At 35.5% G+C, this 20,562-nt stretch overlaps 1 protein-coding gene across 4 annotated transcripts in view; it reads left to right on the forward strand.

Moving 5' to 3' along the window:
* The window catches only part of LOC138710705 (cerebellar degeneration-related protein 2-like), a 398,695-nt gene that overhangs the window by 353,875 nt on the left and 24,258 nt on the right, over positions 1–20,562 (forward strand). For all 4 annotated transcript variants that reach the window (XM_069841769.1, XM_069841771.1, XM_069841772.1 and 1 more), the window contains exons 2-3: positions 8,614–8,726; positions 16,454–16,602. In XM_069841769.1, the coding sequence (XP_069697870.1) occupies positions 8,614–8,726; positions 16,454–16,602 (262 nt within the window). The remainder of the gene's footprint in view (positions 1–8,613; positions 8,727–16,453; positions 16,603–20,562) is intronic.

The following is a 20,562-nucleotide window of genomic DNA, read 5'->3' on the forward strand; positions in this document are numbered from 1 at the left end:
GCACTTATGCAATCTGGCTTTACACACAGTCTATCTAAGTTCGGGCTTCGATCATCAATGTAGGTTTATGTAGAATTGCATCCTTCAAATATGTACTTGTTACTGTCATTTATAATCCTTGATTTATAACTTAATAACTTTTTTCTTCAGCCGATATTACTTTCGAGGTAATTAGCCTATGTTCTTAAATATTATTTCACGCTTGACCCTTTTTCCGTTTGTTAAAATAAAATAATTTAGTATACCATAATGCGTGTATATTCAACGATCTTTTCAACTATAAAGGTTGTTCAGATATAATTATACAGTGTTATAGAGTCTGTTTTTATTTCTTTAACGCTAAGCGGCACTTCCACAGAAGGTGAGATTCCCGTAACGGACATGACTCTGTGTATGCTGGCTAAAATCGAGCTCAGAGATAATAGTAAGACATCACAGGACAAACTTTAAGCAATTGGACTCTAAACTCTAAATATAAAAGTTACAGGGAATAAAAAAAAAACAATATTTTGAACTTATATTCAAGATCTCTGTATTTCATTTACAAAGTCTGTACAAAGGAAAACGGTTTTTTAACGACATCTTCTACTTAATTTTCTATTTTCTGGAGTTTTCAGATATCAATCCGTGGGTCTACAAAATCTTATAATTTTTGTTACTATTATTTTCTAAAATTTGCCTAAAATTTATTATCCTAATGTAGTAGTAATAATAATAATAATAATAATAATAATAATAATAATAGGGTCACTGGCTGAGAAGAAACTGTCTACTGAAGGATGAACGGTAGAAGAGATCGGGGTAGAAGAAGTTATCGGATGATAGAAGACATTAAGATATATGGATCATATGAGGAAACAAAGACGAAGGCAGAAAATAGGAAAGACTGGAGAGAGCTAGGTTTGCAGTGAAAGATCTGCCCTTGGGTAGAACACTAAATGAAATGAAGACTCGAAGAATCCAAAAATGGGTAGATACATGGTGTCATTTGGAAGAAAGACTCCTTGACAAGCTCTGTAGAAATGAACATAATTTTTACAAACATGTTCAAAATAAGCCTTTTTGACCTGCTATAACTTTTTGTAGTCCTATATAGGGTTTATTTTCTATAAAATTATAAATACCGAAGCTACAAGTAGCGTTCTATACTTTTTACTCATCTGATATTGTGTTATAATTAGGTCTACATTAGACTATATTATATGTCGTGTATAGCATCTAAAAATGACTAAAGCGATACTTAGAAATGATTTATTTTGGAGCTATTTTAGAATTGCTCCCAATTCCCTATGATCAGTAACACTAAGGTTAACTTCTATACGCAATTAATTGTGTGCGATTATTTTCCTTGCCTTGTTTCCCATTGTAATGTTATTGGCTAGCTGGTGACGACCATGACAATGATGTAGTTCGAAAGGGACAGCATACACACGACTGGATTTATCCGACAGCAGAATCCTATCCATCCGTGCTCTCCGTGTCTAGTATGTTACAATGTTAAGGGATCCATAAAATCTGGGCTGGAGAAGGGGAAAGAAAAAAACATGGATGGCGGCGTTTTTAGTTTGGAGAAACCTTGGGAACGCCTATGAAAACTGTCCCTTTTTATGCATTTAAGCACAGTTTTAATTGAAGAACAGAGCACTGCACGCATGCGCGGGTGGGGAAAGTCTTGCGGTGTGCATGATGCACGTCTTACGGTTTCCTGGCAACAAGAACGCGGAACTGGCGGCTGCAGATAGTGCGTCTTCCTGTCTGTCGGGGTCCACACCTTATCGCCGCCCTTCAACTTGCGACAAGTGGAAAATGTAGAGCACTTACTGGCGCTCAAGCTGCACATTCCATTCTTCATTACCGTGGTGAAACCTGTCTGAAACGACCACTAATTGTATTGCACGATAGTAGGTGACCGCTGAAAACAAAGCATACATGTGAATGGTACTCATCAGACTGAAATGTTCATCACACTCAACCGTAATCATACGTCACTGTGACACTCACCGTCTGCAGCTTTGACACCGTGACACTCACTGTCATCGTCACATTGACTCTTACATTCTGACGCTCAATTCTCACGCTCACCTTCTCACGCTCATACCATCACACTCGCTCATACCATCACACTCGCTCATAATATCGCACTAGCATTCACACTCACTATTACACTCGCATTCTACCACACACACATTCCACTCACACTTGTTCACATTATCACACTCTTATGTTGAAGCACCTTCACATGAACAGTCATTATCACTGTTACAGTCGCACTTAATCATCCTAATCACACTCACAGATGTCATAAATCACCTGGCGTAGATCTAGTTGATTTCACATTGGTTTAAAACTGGTCTTCAGCGTTCACTCGGTTTGCTAAACTTCAGTTTCTTCACGGCTTATAATACTTGAGTTTGGATCTGATAGGGATGTTCACGCAATTTCCTTCTGTACTCTGTAATTGCATATGCGTGTAATCATTAGCTTATCTCGTACTTTATTTGACGTTGTAACAATTTTGCTCAGTTTTCCCATTGTTGTGGAATGTAGATATAATTCGTTTTGGTTAATTTAAGCACGTAAACTACCCTTTCAACAGCAGTTTCGATCATGTTACCGACATTGTGGCATGCATAATCGATATAATATGCGAATACAAACTTTCATTATTGCTGAACAAAAGTCCACAAATAATATAATTTCTACATATTCAATGGCCTTGATTTTATAACATGTTGAAGCTGTGTATTTTGTAACCACGATGTATTTTATGATTAGCATTTTATGAATTGTACTCAGATTTTATTACCCTTTCTATTAATGAATAGAGATCTATAATGGAAAACGGAGAATCTGTTATTTATGTTATGAAGTACAGAGTAAGAATATAATAAATTTCGTGATTTACAAGATAATTTCACAGAAGCTTTCCTTCTGTGGCAAGTCGTTAGCAAAAAACCTCTCTAAGTGCAGTGAAAGGAATGTCACGCGTAAATTACTCTCTCTAATAAAATGAGTGTACTGCATCGATGTTGTCATAGCAACGTATTAGCAATTAAAATCCAATTAGTAACTGTCATCATGAGAAGTGGAGGATTGTCATACAGAAGAGGGAAAGAGAGCAGTTAGAGGATCTAATTTTTTCACATTTAATGGCTGTGGAATGTGATCACATTATGAATTCACATCTTGAAAAGATCTAATGGCAGAAAATTAATTAGAACACTAATAATAAAAATAATATTATTAGTCTATTATTATTGTCATTATTATTATTCTCATTATTGTTAATTTCATTATCATTATTGTTATTCTTCTTTTTCTTATTCTTCTTGTTCTTGTTATTATTATTATTATTATTATTATTATTATTTTATTCTCGTTATTATTTTTGTTATTCTCGTTATCATTATTATCATTATTATTATTATTATTATTATTACTGTTATTCTCAGTGTCGTCATGATTATTATTTTCATTATTATTCTTATTGTTATTCTCATTATTCTCATTGTCATTATTATTATTATTATTATTATTATTGTTATTATTTTCATTTTTGTCATTGTTATTCTCATTATTATTGCTATTCTCATTATTATTAACAATTAGAATTAAATATAATAAGTATTATTTCACAATATTCTTCCTGTCGCCCCCATCGCAGAAGGTCAGTTTGTCATGCTGTTAAACAGCTGAGTAGGCAGTTATGACCGTGAAGTTTTGGTCTGCACAGACTTGTGACCGTTCCACTGCCCGACTGCATCTAGATGACTTGTCGAATTGATTAGTTTTTTTTTTTTTTTTTTTTTTTTTTTTTTTTTTTTTTTTTTTTTTTTTTTTTTTAACAAAACGGTATTTGCAGCATCAAGCTTATGTAGGTCTTGTCTTATTCCGTACAAATTTGCCCCTTAAGTCTATAGTAGGACTTTCTGAAGCTAGGAATCGGATGACGCACGTGGAGCCAGAAACTTCACAAGAAATCTGTATAGTCCTAATCCACGACCGTGATTGAGAAATCTGTATAGTTCTAATCCACGACCGTGATTGTGACGTTGAGTAGCCGTACAAAATATCAGGACTTAAAATTAGATGCAATGTTAATTGCAATCCCTTGTCATTCTTATTTAACCATTGAATTTCGACCAAAATTCAAGATTTTTAACATCTCTGAAGAGTTTCTGGAGTTACAAAAGGACATTAAATGGACTACTATTTAAAGTTCATCGTGCTATCACCTCTGATTTAGTTTTTGTAATAAAAATAAAAAGTGCTATGTAAATGGCATATAGGTCTCTCTTTCTCTATAAGAATTGACTTAGTAACTAATAAATAGGGCTAGGGAGTTCGTACCAAATCATTTTCACGGTGAGTGCAGCCACGAATATATATATATATATATATATATATATATATATATATATATATAGATCACGCCGGCTTTATTGTATTAGCTGTCTTCTGTGTATATTATACTCTGTTCATATAAACAACTCACAGTATATCAGCAAGTGTGGATGGATGACTTTCGTAACTGCGTTACAGCAATATGCACAGTAGAGAAACAGTTTCAATATGTGCTAACATTCGCAGTGGAGCTGTGCAGTTTAGTGAACGGTTTTTAGCATGAAGAATTTAAATCTTCCAATCGCACAAAGTTGAATGCAATACTTCGAGATTTATTTGATAAACACATATCAAGAAATGGAGAGAAATTTACTGGAAAGTATCCTATAGCCTAATGTGAAAATATCTATGAAACGAAAATTAGTTCAGGGACACTGCTGTGAAATTATATATACATAGTGTATGGAATGACTTTCTTTGCATGGAAAAGAGAAACATTCTACTTCAAAATCTGACTCAAGTAGACATAAGTATTATTTCTCGACCTATGTAAATGTCAAGATTCCTTCTAACAATTATCTGCAGCAATCACTCTGCTGCATTCTAGAAATGCAGAAGTGACCGACTCCGCGAGATGTGGAAGAATAGTAAACTGTTCAAATATATGTATAGCTATACCAATCCGCAGAAGTCCCAATAGTCATTACAGCAAAAATGAAGTGTTCTTGAAAATAATTACGAGTTTAATTTGACGTGTCATATACGAAATGCACAGATTCACAAAGCTGATGTTCGTTCATTTGGCGATACAATAAGGCCTACTGTATCATATTTCAGATTTTCTCCAGTTACGTCTTGTGACGTAGAAGGAACATTTTCACGCTACTTTTTTTTTTTTTTTTTTTTTTTTTCAAAATATATAATAGTCTAGTATCTTTTTGATAAACTGAAACTGTGCAATTATTAATTGTGACACGGCTAGATATGAGTACATATATTTGTGTACTGTATTTTGTTCGTTATTCTTATATATGGGTAAATAATGTTCTATTGAAAATTAAGAAAATTCTAATAATTGTCAAATGTCTTTATTTATATAATATTATTTGTCTATTTTGTTTCTTATTCTAAGGTACAGAGACAAATTTAGTTGCCACCATACTGTACATGATTGTTGTGCTGGTTTGTTGACGTTGAGAGTTGCGTTACTAGTGTTCGGTGGATATACAGAATGATTCAAAAGTTAAGATCAACCGGTGAGGAGATGATTCAGGGCGACATTTAGGGCACGAAAGTCCTTTGTCAGTTTTACTTATTTGCAACTGTTTCAGAGTTACAACAGATGAAACAGTTAATTCACGTCTCATGATACTTACAATAAATACGAATTTACAGTCAGTTTTTTTTATCTAGGTTTGTTTACAAAGCATGATTTTCATCATTGATGGAATGACAGTGGAACACACACTGTGAAATGTGTTTGGACAGCACGGTCTCCTGACTTAATGCGTCTGGACTTCTTTGTATGGGTTTTATGAAAGAAGAGGTGTACGTTACGGAGGCTACAGACAGAGATCATCTGCTCCAGCGAATTAATGCAGTCTGCAACAGACTTCAGACTACGAAACGGGCTGTTAGGTCTTGTGTACAGCCCACTAAGTGAACGCGCCCAGGCATGTTTGCGTGCAAACGGAAGACATTTTGAGCAGCTGCTCCAATAAAGTACTGTAAATTAGTAATTATTGTAAGTAAATTACCTTAGTTGTGAGTAAAGGTTTGACCTGTTACAACTCTAAAACGGTTGCAAATAAAATAAAACTGACAGAGAACATTTCCTGTTATAAATGTCGCCCTGAATCATTTCCTCACCGGTTGACCTTACCTTTTGAATCACTCTGTATAGTCCAAGCTCACATAATTTAACTATTTCAGTACGAACTTCTTACTAATAGTCCACACCTGTGGAGTAACGGTCAGCGCGTCTGGCCGCGAAACCAGGTGGCCCGGGTTCGAATCCCGGTCGGGGCAAGTTACCTGGTTGAGGTTTTTTCGGGGTTTTCCCTCAACCCAATACGAGCAAATGCTGGGTAACTTTCGGTGCTGGACCCCGGACTCATTTCACCGGCATTATCACCTTTATTTCATTCAGACGCTAAATAACCTAGATGTTGATACAGCGTCGTAAAATAATCCAATAACTCTTACTAATAAATATCACTTCTATGTAACTTCAGTGTCAAATTAACTGTACGCAACCAACCAATAATGGATATCCTTCTCTTCAAAAATTTAAGTCTTCCATCGTTTTAACGTAGTTGCGCCAAAATGGTGATCTCCATTAACAAAAATAATGTCACAAGGGTCAAATATACTTTCACATTAACTGTTTTACGAGTTACTCAAAATTTCTCTTACTTAATTAGGTACGTTTCAAATGATCTCCGCATAGCCTGTACATACAGATTTTATAGGTAAATGTAAATACTTCTTCCTGTATCCAATTTTCATATAATTGAAATTTTCTTCTTCTATTCATTCCTATCTTACCAGTCAACATCCTATAATCCCCTCACTTCCATCATGCAAGTAACTGTCTCCAGTAATGTTTTCTTAGATCTTTCTATTTTTTTCCCAAGCTTGGACCCATTGTTAACTCTTGGTCCGTAATTTATTTCCAACCATTCGTAATTGCGTATATGCTACCTGTAACTCCTGTACAAAGTTACATCAAATATGTTGCATAGGAGAAAAGTATTAATTTTTAAGCTATATTTGCGTTCTGTCCCACTGTGCACTGCCCCAATACGAGTGCAGTATAGATAAATAAGTAGACTCTCCTTCCTTACGTTATAGCCTACATGGATGTGCTTCCTTAATCATGGGAAAAAGATTGTTATTGTTGACTCCGAAGCGACACGTATTTCATTTGTGTACATACTCATTTTCTCAAGAATTGTGCAGTATGTTTTATTGTGCGTGCCTTGTGTCTGTTCTTGTTCCTGAGTAACGTAGAATCTTACGCAATTTTACGTCATAGCGGACATAAGTAGAAACTTCCTGATGTCTGTGTTTTGAAAACTATTTCGCTTGCAATAACATAATTTAGCCTTATTACCTTGTCTGTTATTTTTCTTCCATTCTTTCTCTCTCTAATGTCAGTAGCATGATACAAGAAGCCTCAGACTGTTAAAATGGAGAACTATGAATGGAGACTTTACAAGGTTGATTTTCTTTCATTCCTCTTTTCTTTCTGTACGTATTCTTCCTTTATCCTCTCCCTTATTCTTTGTTTCATTCCTTTTCTAGTGTTCTTCCTCACTTTATTTCCTTTTTTGTTTTCCTGTTTCATATGTTCGTTCTCGTACAATGTCTCTTCATCATTTGATTATTATTTTACAGTTATTTTTGCACGAGTAACTCCAGTTAAAGGTCAAAATCTTAGACCTACTCCTTTTTACCATTCTTTTCCTCTTACTTTCTACTTTTTCTTCTTTTAGTTCTCCCTTTCCTCTTTTTCTTCTTTCTACACCTTTCTTTTCCCCTTGTCTTCCTCTTTCCTTTTCATCGGTTTTCTCCTTTCCTCTTCCCCCTCTCTTACCCTTTCCTTTTTCCTGTCCCCCCATTCCTTTTTCTCTGTCTTCCCCTTTCCTTTTACTCTGTCTTCCCCTTTTCTTTTCCCCTCTCTTCCCCTTTTCTTTTTCCCCTCTCTCTCCCTTTCATTTTCCCTCTCTCTCCCTTTCATTTTCCCACTCTCTCCCTTTCCTTTTCCCTCTCTCTCCCTTTCCTTTTCCCTCTCTTTCCCTTTCCTTTTCCTCTGTCTTTTATAATTTTCTCCTGTTTTCCCATTTTCCTTTCCCCTCTCGTCCCCTTTTCTTTTTTTCATGTTTTCCCCTTTCCTTTTTACCCCTATCTTCCCCTTTCCTTTTTCCCCTGTCTTCCCCTTTCCTTTTTCCCCCGTCTTCCCCTTTCCTTTTTCCCCTGTCTTCCCCTTTCCTTTTTCCCCTGTCTTCCCCTTTCCTTTTTCCTCTCTTCCCCTTTTTTCCCCCTCTCTTCCATTTCTTCTTTCCTTTTTCCCCTCTCTTCTCCTTTTCTTTTCCCCAATCTTATCCTTTCCTTTTTGTATAAAGTCCCTGAATTTGTTTTGATTTAATACACTTAAGTCATTGCTCAATTTCACAACAAGGAAATTGTTCACTGTAAAGAAATATTTGCTGCAAGTACATTAAATGTAACGAAAAAAAATCACGTACCTGCTTTTTGTCTTTTCAGACCTGCAGTTGGCAGCAGAACTTGGAAAGACACTGTTGGAGAGAAACAAAGAACTGGAAAACAGCTTGAAACACCATCAGAACATAATTGAAGACCAAGCTCAGGAGATAGAAGTATGTATGAAATAAATATTGAAATACGCTGTGTTCATTAAACGTTAGATAGGGAGAGGCAAGAATAAATACATGGCCTTGTAGTTCACTAAATTCATAGATAAAATGTTGGAATTTTTTCAATATTCCAAGATGATACCAAAACTTTACTTTCAATAGTTCAAAATCTACACTCGGTTTAGTCACTGAAGAGTAAGAAAAAATTGTTGAACAATTTTTGTTAGTTAGAATTAAGCGAAAGACTAATAAATGCACAACAATATTAATAATAATTTAGTTGATGAAACAATATGCAATTATATCCAATTCCAAATAGTGTAAATGCGTTTATCATATTATAAAATGTAATTGCGTCCCAAGAAACTAATAATAATACCAATGCATAATACTGGTAAGCTGAAAGTAGGCCTACTATTAGAAAACTTGTAGTAAAGACGTCGAAAGTAGGCCAATTAGATTGGTTGAAAAGTCGAGGAATGTTAGAATAGTTTTAATATGTAATTTCCAAAAGATTTCAAAAAAGTTATGTGGGTAGTTATTATTGTTTAGTCGACCTGGTTGGCGAGTTGGTATAGCTCTGGCCTTCTATGCCCAAGGTTGCGGGTTCGATCTCGGGCCAGGTCGATGGCATTTAAGTGTGCTGAAATGCGACAGGCTCATGTCAATAGATTTACTGGCATGTAAAAGAACTCCTGCGGGAGAAAATTCCGGCACATCCGGCGACGCTGATATAACCTCTGCAGTTGTGAGCGTCGTTAAATAAACCATAACTTTAACTTTATTATTATTATTATTATTATTATTATTATTATTATTATTATTATTATAATGCTCTCTTCTGTCGCCATATTAATACGTGTTGGTTTTTTCTTATTTTAAACAAAAAGACGCGTTACTGAGTTCGGATTATGTGACGAATAAATAGCGATTCGCATACTTTGTGTTAGAAAAGAGACGTCCATGGTTTTTTCGGGCTCTAAGACAAATGTCAGAATGAGACCTAAAAGGAATGGGCCACGGACCTAATCTCTTCCCTCCAAATTTTTCGTTTCTACATTTCTTGATTTGTCTAAATTAACCCACGTTCTTCGTTGGAATCGCCTTTCTTGGGAATTGGCTTCGCCATTGATATTGTCTGCCAAGCGGCTTATCCTCTCCAGGCGTTTGCGTATGCAAGTAATGTAAAATTGAATGTATTGTAAATAAGTTGTAAAAACTATTGTCATAAATTAGAATTGGAACTTCTCTCAATACGCTTAACGTATATAACCATAAACTTAACGTTCCTAGGTAAATTACCTTGAAACTCTTTTAGCCTTGTACACCAAATTAATTGTAAGTTTAATTTAAAATAAATAAGTTTAATAAATTCACAGTTTGAACCAAACACACATTTCCTAATAACAACAAATTTTCGGGAATTCGGGGAAAAAACATTCGGGAAAGGAATTCGAGAAATCTATTTTCGGGAGAAAAGCATTCGGGAAATTGGATTCAGGAAACTGTATGGTAATCCCACAGGCTACATCAGGTATGTCAAGCGGGGCATTTCTGGCCTTTAAACAAAGTGTAACAGTGACGTAGAATCTCTTTTAATAGTATGCCTACATGCGATTCTGTACGCTGAAGGCCTCTAAGACTCTTGTCAGAGGGTATACCTATAATATGTCCACGATTGACATTTCTGGACTACATCCTCTCAAGGAAAGTAGGTTACATCTTTTGAATCATAAAAAGTTTCCTACAGACGCTTCAGGTTATACCAAATTTATATAAACGTTGAAATGAAACATACTGACTACAATATAGTATCTAGGTAGTGAATGGGGAAAACCCTCCCGATAAATTTTACGAAGTAAACCTAAAGGGAAAATATAAATTGGCATGGCTTACGCGTCTAAAGAAACTGGCAGAAAAATTAATTTGGAGACCGAAACACACCAGATAGATTATACGTATCAAGAACGAGTAAAGAACACATGAGTGTTTCGTCTTTTACACCTAATAGGGCCTACAGTTAGCCTAATCACTAAGAAAATCGCCTGCCGTTTTTTGAAGTAGATCGACACTGTTTTTCATTTAAAACAAAAACGCTTGTTATTAAAAATGTGCCAACAAAATCAGACACATAGAATACATTGCTGTACACAGACGGAATGGTCAAAACATATCCACTTTCCCGGTGTTAGAGATATTGAGAACTCTGTACAGAATGGAAGTAATATATCTGTGCAGATTTTAACGGCTTATTCTTTGGATAGAGTACAACAAAAAATTATAATAGTCTACCATTTAGTCCAAAATGAATACTTTTCCCGGAAAAAATAAAGCTCCCCTAAATATTAACACTGTTTTACTTGATAAGTAGGCCCTACTACCCGTACAATTCCTATTTTTACTTTTATCACTATCCCTTTTCAGTTTTCAAATAAAATGGACGGTTTTCTTGCAAATTAAATAAAAATAATACGTATCATTTCCTGCCGTTATGAAGTCTGGAAAGTCCACAGCTGTGGAGTACGTAAACGAACGGGGCCCGTGTTGAAATCCTGGTTGGGACAAGTGACCTGGGTGAGGTTTATTCCGGGATTTTCCCTTAACCCATTAAGACCAAATGCTGGGTAATTTTCGGCGATGCATTCTGGATTCATTTCGCTAGTATTATCACCTTCATTTCACTCAGACGCTAGGTAACACAGAATTTTATAAAACGTCGTAAAATCAATTTAAAAAGTCTGAAAATCCTCAACCACGATGTCCTCCATGTTCATTCACTACACTTGTTAATTTATCCTTTACTAGTCTCGCGTAGTGTCGGTTGACCTTGCTGCTTTCAAAAATGGCACTAGCATTTTTGTCCTACACCTCACTTCGTACTCAGTTTTTTTCAATGCTAATATTTCAGTCTGTTAACTTCTTCCTTTTGCTCACAATCTTCTTCTTTACCGTTGCCTTCGCCACTTTGACTAATATAAGCCTGTTGGCTCACGTCCCACTCTATAGACTTCTTTCACTTGCCCGTTACTTATGTCTAATGCCATTCACTCCCAACACACATTCAATATCACCTTATATGTTTCCCAAGATTGCTCTCTTTTCTGTTCTTCAATCCCGAAAAATACTCAACTCTTCTTCTTCTTCTTCTTCTTCTTCTTCTCTTCTTTCACGTCTTTCACTTTTCTCTTCAACATCTTGTTTTCCTCTTGTAATTCTTCTATCTTCTTATTAATTTTAACGATGGTTTCTCTAAGACTTTCCGGATCCATTTTAATCGGAACCCTCACTTCAAAATTCTTTAAACTTTAAAATGATTTGCATGTACTATTTCGCTTCGCTACTTAAAGCCTTGGTTTTTCTGAACTGACGCATGCGACGTGCAAGGTGCGAGGCCCGCCTCGCACAAATCCGGACTACACGATAGATAGTGACTGGTTTCTGTAACTGCGAAATGTGAAGTCTGCTTTATACTGCTCGCGGTCATTCACGTCTAACTCCACTCGTCGCTAAGTGAGAATTGATTTATTTTAATATATTCTATTGCGCCCTACAATCTGCACAGTTATACTACTTCCAGCTGTAGGCTAACGTCCAAGTAAAAATAAGAACCTATTCTTGTAGAGAATTTGGCATTCAAAATCTGAATTGTTTTGTTTTCACGCACAATTTTAATTGCAAAGTGTGCAGTGATTACTTATGGCGTAAATATCCACAGACGATCTGTGAAAACACAACCTTCGAACTGAGACAGATGCTCGGTGACCTTTGGCATGGGAACTGTATCGACCCACACGCACTGCGCTCGAAGTTGCCTACTTTCAGGAGAACTTATCTCGTGTTCCAGAAGCTGTGGCAAGTGGCAAGATGTCTCGTCTGCCACTCAAACCTTGCTACTGCTGTACATTGTGCAAAACCGATAATACTGTAACTGATATTTCCACTGATAAAAATTCTTTCGCTTGATATTTTCAAGTCTATGAAACTTTATCGTACAATCAACAAACAATTTTCGTAATGTCATCTATTGATTAAATTTAAACATCTCTTGTAAATCCCTCTATGCTACAATTATACAGACTGAACTGTAAGTAATGTCATTAATTTTAAGGGGTTATTCTTTGATATATTTCAAATAAAAAAAGTTTAATACCATTTTGTTCGTTTTTGCTTCCTTTTCAAGATAAACATTTTTTCAAATGAAATATTTCATAGCGTGTTTTGAGAAAGCCATTGATTTAATTCTCAATATACTCAGTTAATTTAAGAGAGCAGTGTACTATGGTAATAAATGATTGAAATAAATTTAGTTTTGTCCTTTTTATAAGCAGAAATGTTACATTTGTTCGGATCAAATGTCGGCACATTTAAAGGACAAAACTAAAATTATTTCCATCATTTATTACCATAATACACTGCTCCCTTAAATTGACTAGCCTAAGTGTTCTGCCTATGGGCAGGTCTTTCATTGCAAACCCAGCACTCTCCAATATTTCCTATTTTCTGCCTTCCTCTTAGTCTCCGCATATGACTAAGTATATTGGAAATTAAATCAATGGCTTTCCCAAAACACGCTATGAAATATTTCATATGAAACAAGTTTTATTTCGAAAAGGAAGCAAAAATGAGTAAGATACTTCAAACGAAAAGAATTTATGCAGTTTTAACGAATAAATCCCAGAAATTAATGGCATTACTTATGGTTCACTCTGTGTATGTATATAGGAGACTTGAAACTGTAATTACACAATATATTTAACTCCTTTTAACAGGTTAAGGCTTCATAGAATGTTACTATTTACTCGTGTTTTCTCTGTAATTATGGTTACTTTATTATTATTGAATTTCCAAGTTTATAGAACCCTATTTTACCCGAAGGTATATTAGGACTAATTAAATCATACATATTATAGCTCTGTACAAATACTTACATAAAATACACATAGGCTATTACATTAAATGTGTATGACATAATAAAATCATAGTTATATACAAATACGTAGATATGAGATAAAATAGATATAATACATAGAAATAGGTACACAATATATGAAACACAGACTTTTTACATAAAAAGTAAGCATTTCATAAAAACATACATATTACTTTTAAGGGCGTATATGACATAAAAATGACATGAAATAGACACATGACATAAAAATGCATGTTCAACACATAAGAATAGACATATATAAAATACACAGGCAAGACATGAAAAACAGGAAAATTACATAAAAACTTATATATGATATGAAACAGTGATATTATAGCTATTATTGTTGTAATTATTAGTATTATTAATAGTAGTAGTATCTCCTTTTATTGCAGTTACCTACTTTATTTGCAGTTATTTATGGTTACCTTAATGCCTTCTTATATCGTTTCGTTTCCCGAATATACAGTACCGGTATAGCTTAATGAATCTATTTTTCACAGAAATAACACAAACCATGAAGAGAGATTGAAATAAAGAGACACAAATTTACAGGATTTTGAAGTTTTCCTTTAAACTAATCTACCGTCAAAATAGTGTTGAAAATATGGAGCATGGTTTAAATAAATCATCGATTAAATTACAAGGAGTTTAAATTAAACACAGTTACACAGAGTGGCCATAAATTCTTTCCAACGTTACAAATGTTTATAACAAAGGAACTACTGCAGTTATAGCTACGTGTTTAGTGACAAAAGAAAGACAAACTCATGAAGGTTTGTTACAATGTCAGTGCAGTTCCACATGTGCACCTCTTGTCGCCCGCAGAATGTCTAAGCGATATTTCGCACCCTGTTTCGTGCAACATTTCTTGGGTGACACTAGCAAAGCGTCAGTTATCCTTCTCTGAGTGTCAAGATCAGGTACAAGTGTTGCAACTGTCCCTGATATAACCCCATATAACCCCATAGGAAGAAGTCAAGGGATAATTGATTATATGGCGATCTTACTTGTGTTAATTATGTAAGCATGTGTGGCTTACAGCTGTTTCGGTGCTACTTGACACCATCCTCAGAGCCTACTAGATCTCGGCGCCATCTCAACTTCGCTGCCTGTTGTGTGGGTGCGTTCGTGTGATGAAGAGTTGTGTCAAATAGTGTGTGTTCTGAAATTAATAATAATAATAATAATAATAATAATTTATTTATTTATTTAATCTGACAGGATTAAGGCCATAAGGCCTTCTCTTTCATCCCACCAGATAGCATATATAAATACAAAAAATAAATACAAATATTGATGAATCTGTGTATTGAGAATTTGATTAGGGTGTGTTTTAGTTCAACATGGAAAGTCAAGGGAATTATGTACGGCGATCATGGTGGCCAGAGTTCTGACCATCATGTCCAATCCACCTGTTAGGAAATGTCATCCAAAAACTTTCGAATGAATAATCCCTAATATATATGACGTGCTGCCTTACTGTAAAATCACCGTAAGTTGCAAGTCAATAAGTTGAATTCACGCTCAGTGTTGTGTAAAATCCAGGTAAAAACAAACAAAAGGGACCAATGACTTTATCATTCTATGGGGTTATATCAAAAAGAGAGTGTATGCAACGTCTGTACCTGATCTAGGCACACTGAGTAGATAACTGACGCTGTTGATAGTGTCCCCCAAAAAAGTTGTCAAAACATGACGCGAAATTGAATACTGCTTAGACATTCTGCAGGCGACAAGGATGCACATGTGGAAGTGTACTGACATTGTAACAAAACTTCATGGGTTCATCTTTCTTTTTCCACTAACCACGCAGCTATAACTGTAATAGTTTCTTTGTAAGAAATGTTTGTAATGTTTGAAATACTTTATGGTCACGCTACTACTATTGAGAATATGGTCCTAAGATATTTCAGTGAAGAATTGCAAATTCCTTCTCTTACTAGCGTATTATTATTATTATTATTATTATTATTATTATCATCATCATCATCATCATCATCATCATCATCATCATTATTATCATTATCATCATCATTATTATCATTATCATCATCATTATTATCATTATTATCATCATCATTATTATCATTATTATCATCATCATTACCATTACTATCATGATCATGATTATCTGATAATTATCATCAGCACTATCACCGTCACTAACAAGATTTCTTCTAGTTGCCAGAAATGCTTAATTTCATTTTCGAACCGTAAACATGTGCTGGAATATTTTATTCTGAATCTTGCTTGCCTGTGGTACATTAATGTCAGTTACTATCGTATTATTTGCTCTCACTTTAACATAATGTTCGCCGTATCAATTAACAGAGTTAATGATATAAAAGTACACATATTACATATTCAGCAGAATTTTCCTCACAGTGTGAAAAGTATTAAGGAGTGTGAAGTTTTTAAGAATCTGGATAATATGTTTAACTCTTGTAATTTAATATCGAAATATTGAATGTTACCTTCCACATTATTAGCTACTTAATTTCTTCAATGTTCGAATTTGCACTGATTTTGATAGTTTGTGTTGATTATTATTATTATTATTATTATTATTATTATTATATTATATTATTATTATTATATTATTATTATTATATTATTATTATTATATTATTATTATTATATTATTATTATTATATTATTATTATTATATTATTATATTATTATATTATTATTATTATATTATTATATTATTATATTACTATATTATTGTTGTTATTATTATTATTATTATTATTATTATTATTATTATTATTACTGTAGCCGCTGTTATTATTTCCAGTACCTCACAAAACAAACGGCAGCTCTTCGAGAAGTGAACGACTCAAGACTTCGAATATACGAACAGCTGGAAGTTAGCATTCAGGACTTGGAAAGAGCAAATCAGAGATTGGCTCTCGACAATTCTGCGGACAAGAAACATATCAAGAGGTGAGATTCGTAATTTTCACTTATTTTGAAAACTGAATCATAGCACTTATTCATATCAATTCATTTAATTCGTACTTACACAGCAATATGTCTTGTCTTCAAAAAACTGAAAAGAACTAACATACACATTTTGATTCTCTCTATGTTTGGAATGGAATGGAATTTAAGTGAGGGGGGTACGGATGACCCAGCACTGCGACCTGTAGAGATATATTGCGCTAACCCTCGATATGGAATGAGTTGCGTGCCATAGATCCCCTACGCGCACTAACCCAACCACATGACTCCCTTAACGACCGGTCCCTACAGCAAACAGAATCCATATACCATTCCTGCTTCAGCAACTTCCCCAAAGGCTCCCCTGTCGGTCCGAGGCGAAACTCCTCCCCCGAGTAGGTCCGCCTCGGGTGCTCGTTGCAGAAGCCATCCAACGTCGTTTAGCTACATTCCACGGAGGCCGGTCGAGAGAGTCAGCAGCTTCGGGAGGCCGCCTGTAGAGTGATCTGAAAAACCAGAAATGGGATGATGAGGAAAGGATGATGGGGGAGGAAAGGAAGTGGCGAAGATGAGTGGGGTTTCAATCGCCTGATAAAGTTACCTGATATTCATCCATAAGAGTGAGGGGGGAGAAAACCTCACCCAGGCAACTCGTCCTGACCGGGAATCGAACCCGGGACCGCTGGGTTCGGTATTAGACTCGCTAACCCCTCAGCCACAAAGGTGGAACTTTCTATGTTTACATTTCATTCTTAGAAATTCCTAAGAAATTAATATAAGAATTCTGTGAATTACAAGATATAATTCATTCTTACACTAAATTTTGCCATAATTGTATTGTTAATGTTGCCTCATTGTTTTAAATACATGCAGAAATATTATTTTACATCGTCCAATTTTTCTCTATTTTTCTGGCAGTAAGTTTCACATTAAACATTTATCCACATTCTGGTTTTATTGAAAGAAAATTGTTTTTGTATATAATTTTTAATTTTGCTTTGTATCTTAATTTAATTTCCTCTCAAGCAAAAATATCTCACAACATTTATTTTTAAACAAACAATTACAAACGGGCATTTATCAAATTCTCATACCTATAGCACTACACGATTTGGTCGTTTCAGAAACTAAAAAGTACGTTTTTTTTTTTTTTTTCCTTCACTCTCGTCAATAGTTGAGTATATAATTCTATACACAATATTCACTTATATCGTTTGAGTTGAATTATTGTTATAGAAAGGATACTACGTCCACTAAGGTCCAGCACTGCGACTTTATAGATCTGTTACGCTTATCCTCCAGGTAGGCGCATCCCAACACACGCCAGCTGACTGCACTAAACTTCGCTGAATATCCACATTTTCAACAGGCAACCCTTCTTGTCTCTAGACTAGTCCCATCTGTGTAATCGCTAGCAGGGGAATGCTATAGAATAATAATGTAATCGGGATATGATGGAACGATATTCATGCTTAATGTAGGGAAACGGGAGAACTCCCAGAAAAGCACAATTGCGACCTTGTCCACAAGAACTGGCAATATAGATTTTTCAACAAAAAAATCTCAATCCTGACCGGGATTCGAAACCGGACCATCTGCGTGACATACTGAAGACATAGACCAGCACTGGACATAAGAGCGGGGGGGGGGGAGTGAAAGGGACGCAGAAACTCTTCCCATGTCCTTTCCGCTTACATCGCCTTATAAACAAACACACAGTAAGGATCTGTGCATCAGTGATGGATTTTAGGTAACCGACGAGAGTCGAAAGTTTGTAAAAGCTATGATGCCCGCCTGATACAATCTGTGACTGACCTCCTTGTCTGCTCGTACCGCACCAAAACATTAGACCTACTGTCTCAGCAGGGGAAGGTGGAGTGGAGAATTTAAGGAGTGGTCTGTAATGATTCAATCGAATTATTAGCGCCCAGACCTGATTTAGACAATTCAGCCACCTCATGGGAAATAAGGGACGCAAGAATCTGTGACTGATACTATCAATGAGAAACATGCTGGTAGCTGGAGAGATGGCGAGTTCAGACTGCGACGAAATAAGGCGCTACTAAGATGCTCAAAGTTATGATTATTAGCTGGTTAGTTACCAATCCCATAGCTGTACTTTACATTTCAAAAATTCTGCCTCTTAATTTCATATATTTTTTCTTCCATTCCAGTCGTATAGTTTGTGTCTTATGACTATCTCAGTAATGTGCTGTAAAAACGCTTTCAATAATGGACATATTGAGCTGTGCATGAAGTTGTATAGATACTGATATTTTCAGGAAAGGTAGTAAATATGTAGTAAAGAAGGTTAGAGCGTGTCGTCTGATGATCTCATTAATGTGCTGTAGAAGCTCTTTTAATAATGGACTTGTTGAGCTATGCTTGAAATTGTATAGATATTGATATTTTCACGAAGGATAGTGAATACGTAACAAAGAAGGTTGGTTCGTTTCGTGTGACAATCTCAGTAACGTGCTGTAGAAATGCTTTGTAAATGTTTAACTGTGCATGAAGTTACAGGCCTACAGATACTGGCATTTTCAGAAAAGATATTAGCCCTACATATATAGTAAATACGTAGCAAAGAAGGTTAGTTCGTTTTGTGTGACAATCTCAGTAACGTGCTGTAGAAATGCTTTGTACATGTTGAGGTGTGCATGGAGTTATAGGCCTACAGATACTGGCATTTTCAGAAAAGATATTAGCCCTACGTATATAGTAAATACGTAGCAAATAAGGTTAGTTCGTTTCGTGTGACTAACTCAGTAACGTGCTGTGGAAACGCTTTGTACATGTTGAGCTTTGCATGAAGTTACAGGTCTATAGATACTGGTATTTTCAGAAAAGGTATTAGGCCTACATATAATAGTAAATATGTAGCAAAGAAGATTAGTTCGTTTCGTGTAATTATCTCAGTAACGTGCTGTAGAAACGCTTTGTACATGTTGAGCTGTGTATGAAGTTACAGGTCTACAGATACTGGTATTTTCAGAAAAGGTATTAGGCCTACATATGCAGCAGAGAATATGGCAGGAATTCTAGCCTTATTTCTTACGCGCGTCATCTCTCAAACTTCTATCAATAGATCTCCTCTTAAGAGCATTGTCCTTTTTTTAAGGATGTCCTTCGAACCTAAAGATTTTTTTTTTCTTGGAAAGGAGAAACGCTTTCTTGCATTCTGTTTGACATATTACAACAGCAGAAATTTAAGCCAAGCCTCTCCAGGAACGGTGTTGATTCAAGGATATTTAAATACATACTTAAATGGCAATACGGATGTTGATTTATTCATCAACTTGTGATTTCGCAATGCGAAGAGCTTAGACCTCATACTGCCAAGCCTTTCAGACAGAACACCTGTCAAGGTTCTCAACTTACTTTGCATGCAAATTTATGAAAACAAAAGTTATAATATGTGCCTTAATTAAAAAAAAAAAGCAGGAAAAAAAATAATGTGGTAAAAATCCGAACTTAGACGAAAAAGACCTACTTTAATGCATACAGTGCATTACACGCCATTACTAATCAAGCACATCAGGGTTCGATTTCTGGCACAAGAAGAGAGATCTCTCTCCTCCGGATACACTACTAGCTGTCTGCTGGGTTTTCCTGCGTCGTCTGAAACTATGATCTTACGTCACGCCGACCACATTGTGACGAAATTGATTATGACAAGCTATATGAAAATAAAAAAATCGTTATGCAACATTGGAATTGCCGCCCTCACATAAGCCCACCATCGGTCTCTATCCTCAGCAAGATTAATCCAGTCCCTACCATCATATCCCACCTCCCTTAAATCAATTTTAATATTATCCTCCCATCTATGTCTCGGCCTCCTCAAAGGTCTTATTTCCTCCGGTCTCCCAACTAACACTCTATATGCATTTCTGGATTCGCCCATACGTGCTACATGCCCAAGATCTCTTCTTGCAGTTCTAACAGGAGCTATAACTACAC

The sequence above is a fragment of the Periplaneta americana genome, chromosome 12 (genome assembly GCF_040183065.1).
Source record: "Periplaneta americana isolate PAMFEO1 chromosome 12, P.americana_PAMFEO1_priV1, whole genome shotgun sequence".
NCBI classification, from domain to species: domain Eukaryota; kingdom Metazoa; phylum Arthropoda; class Insecta; order Blattodea; family Blattidae; genus Periplaneta; species Periplaneta americana.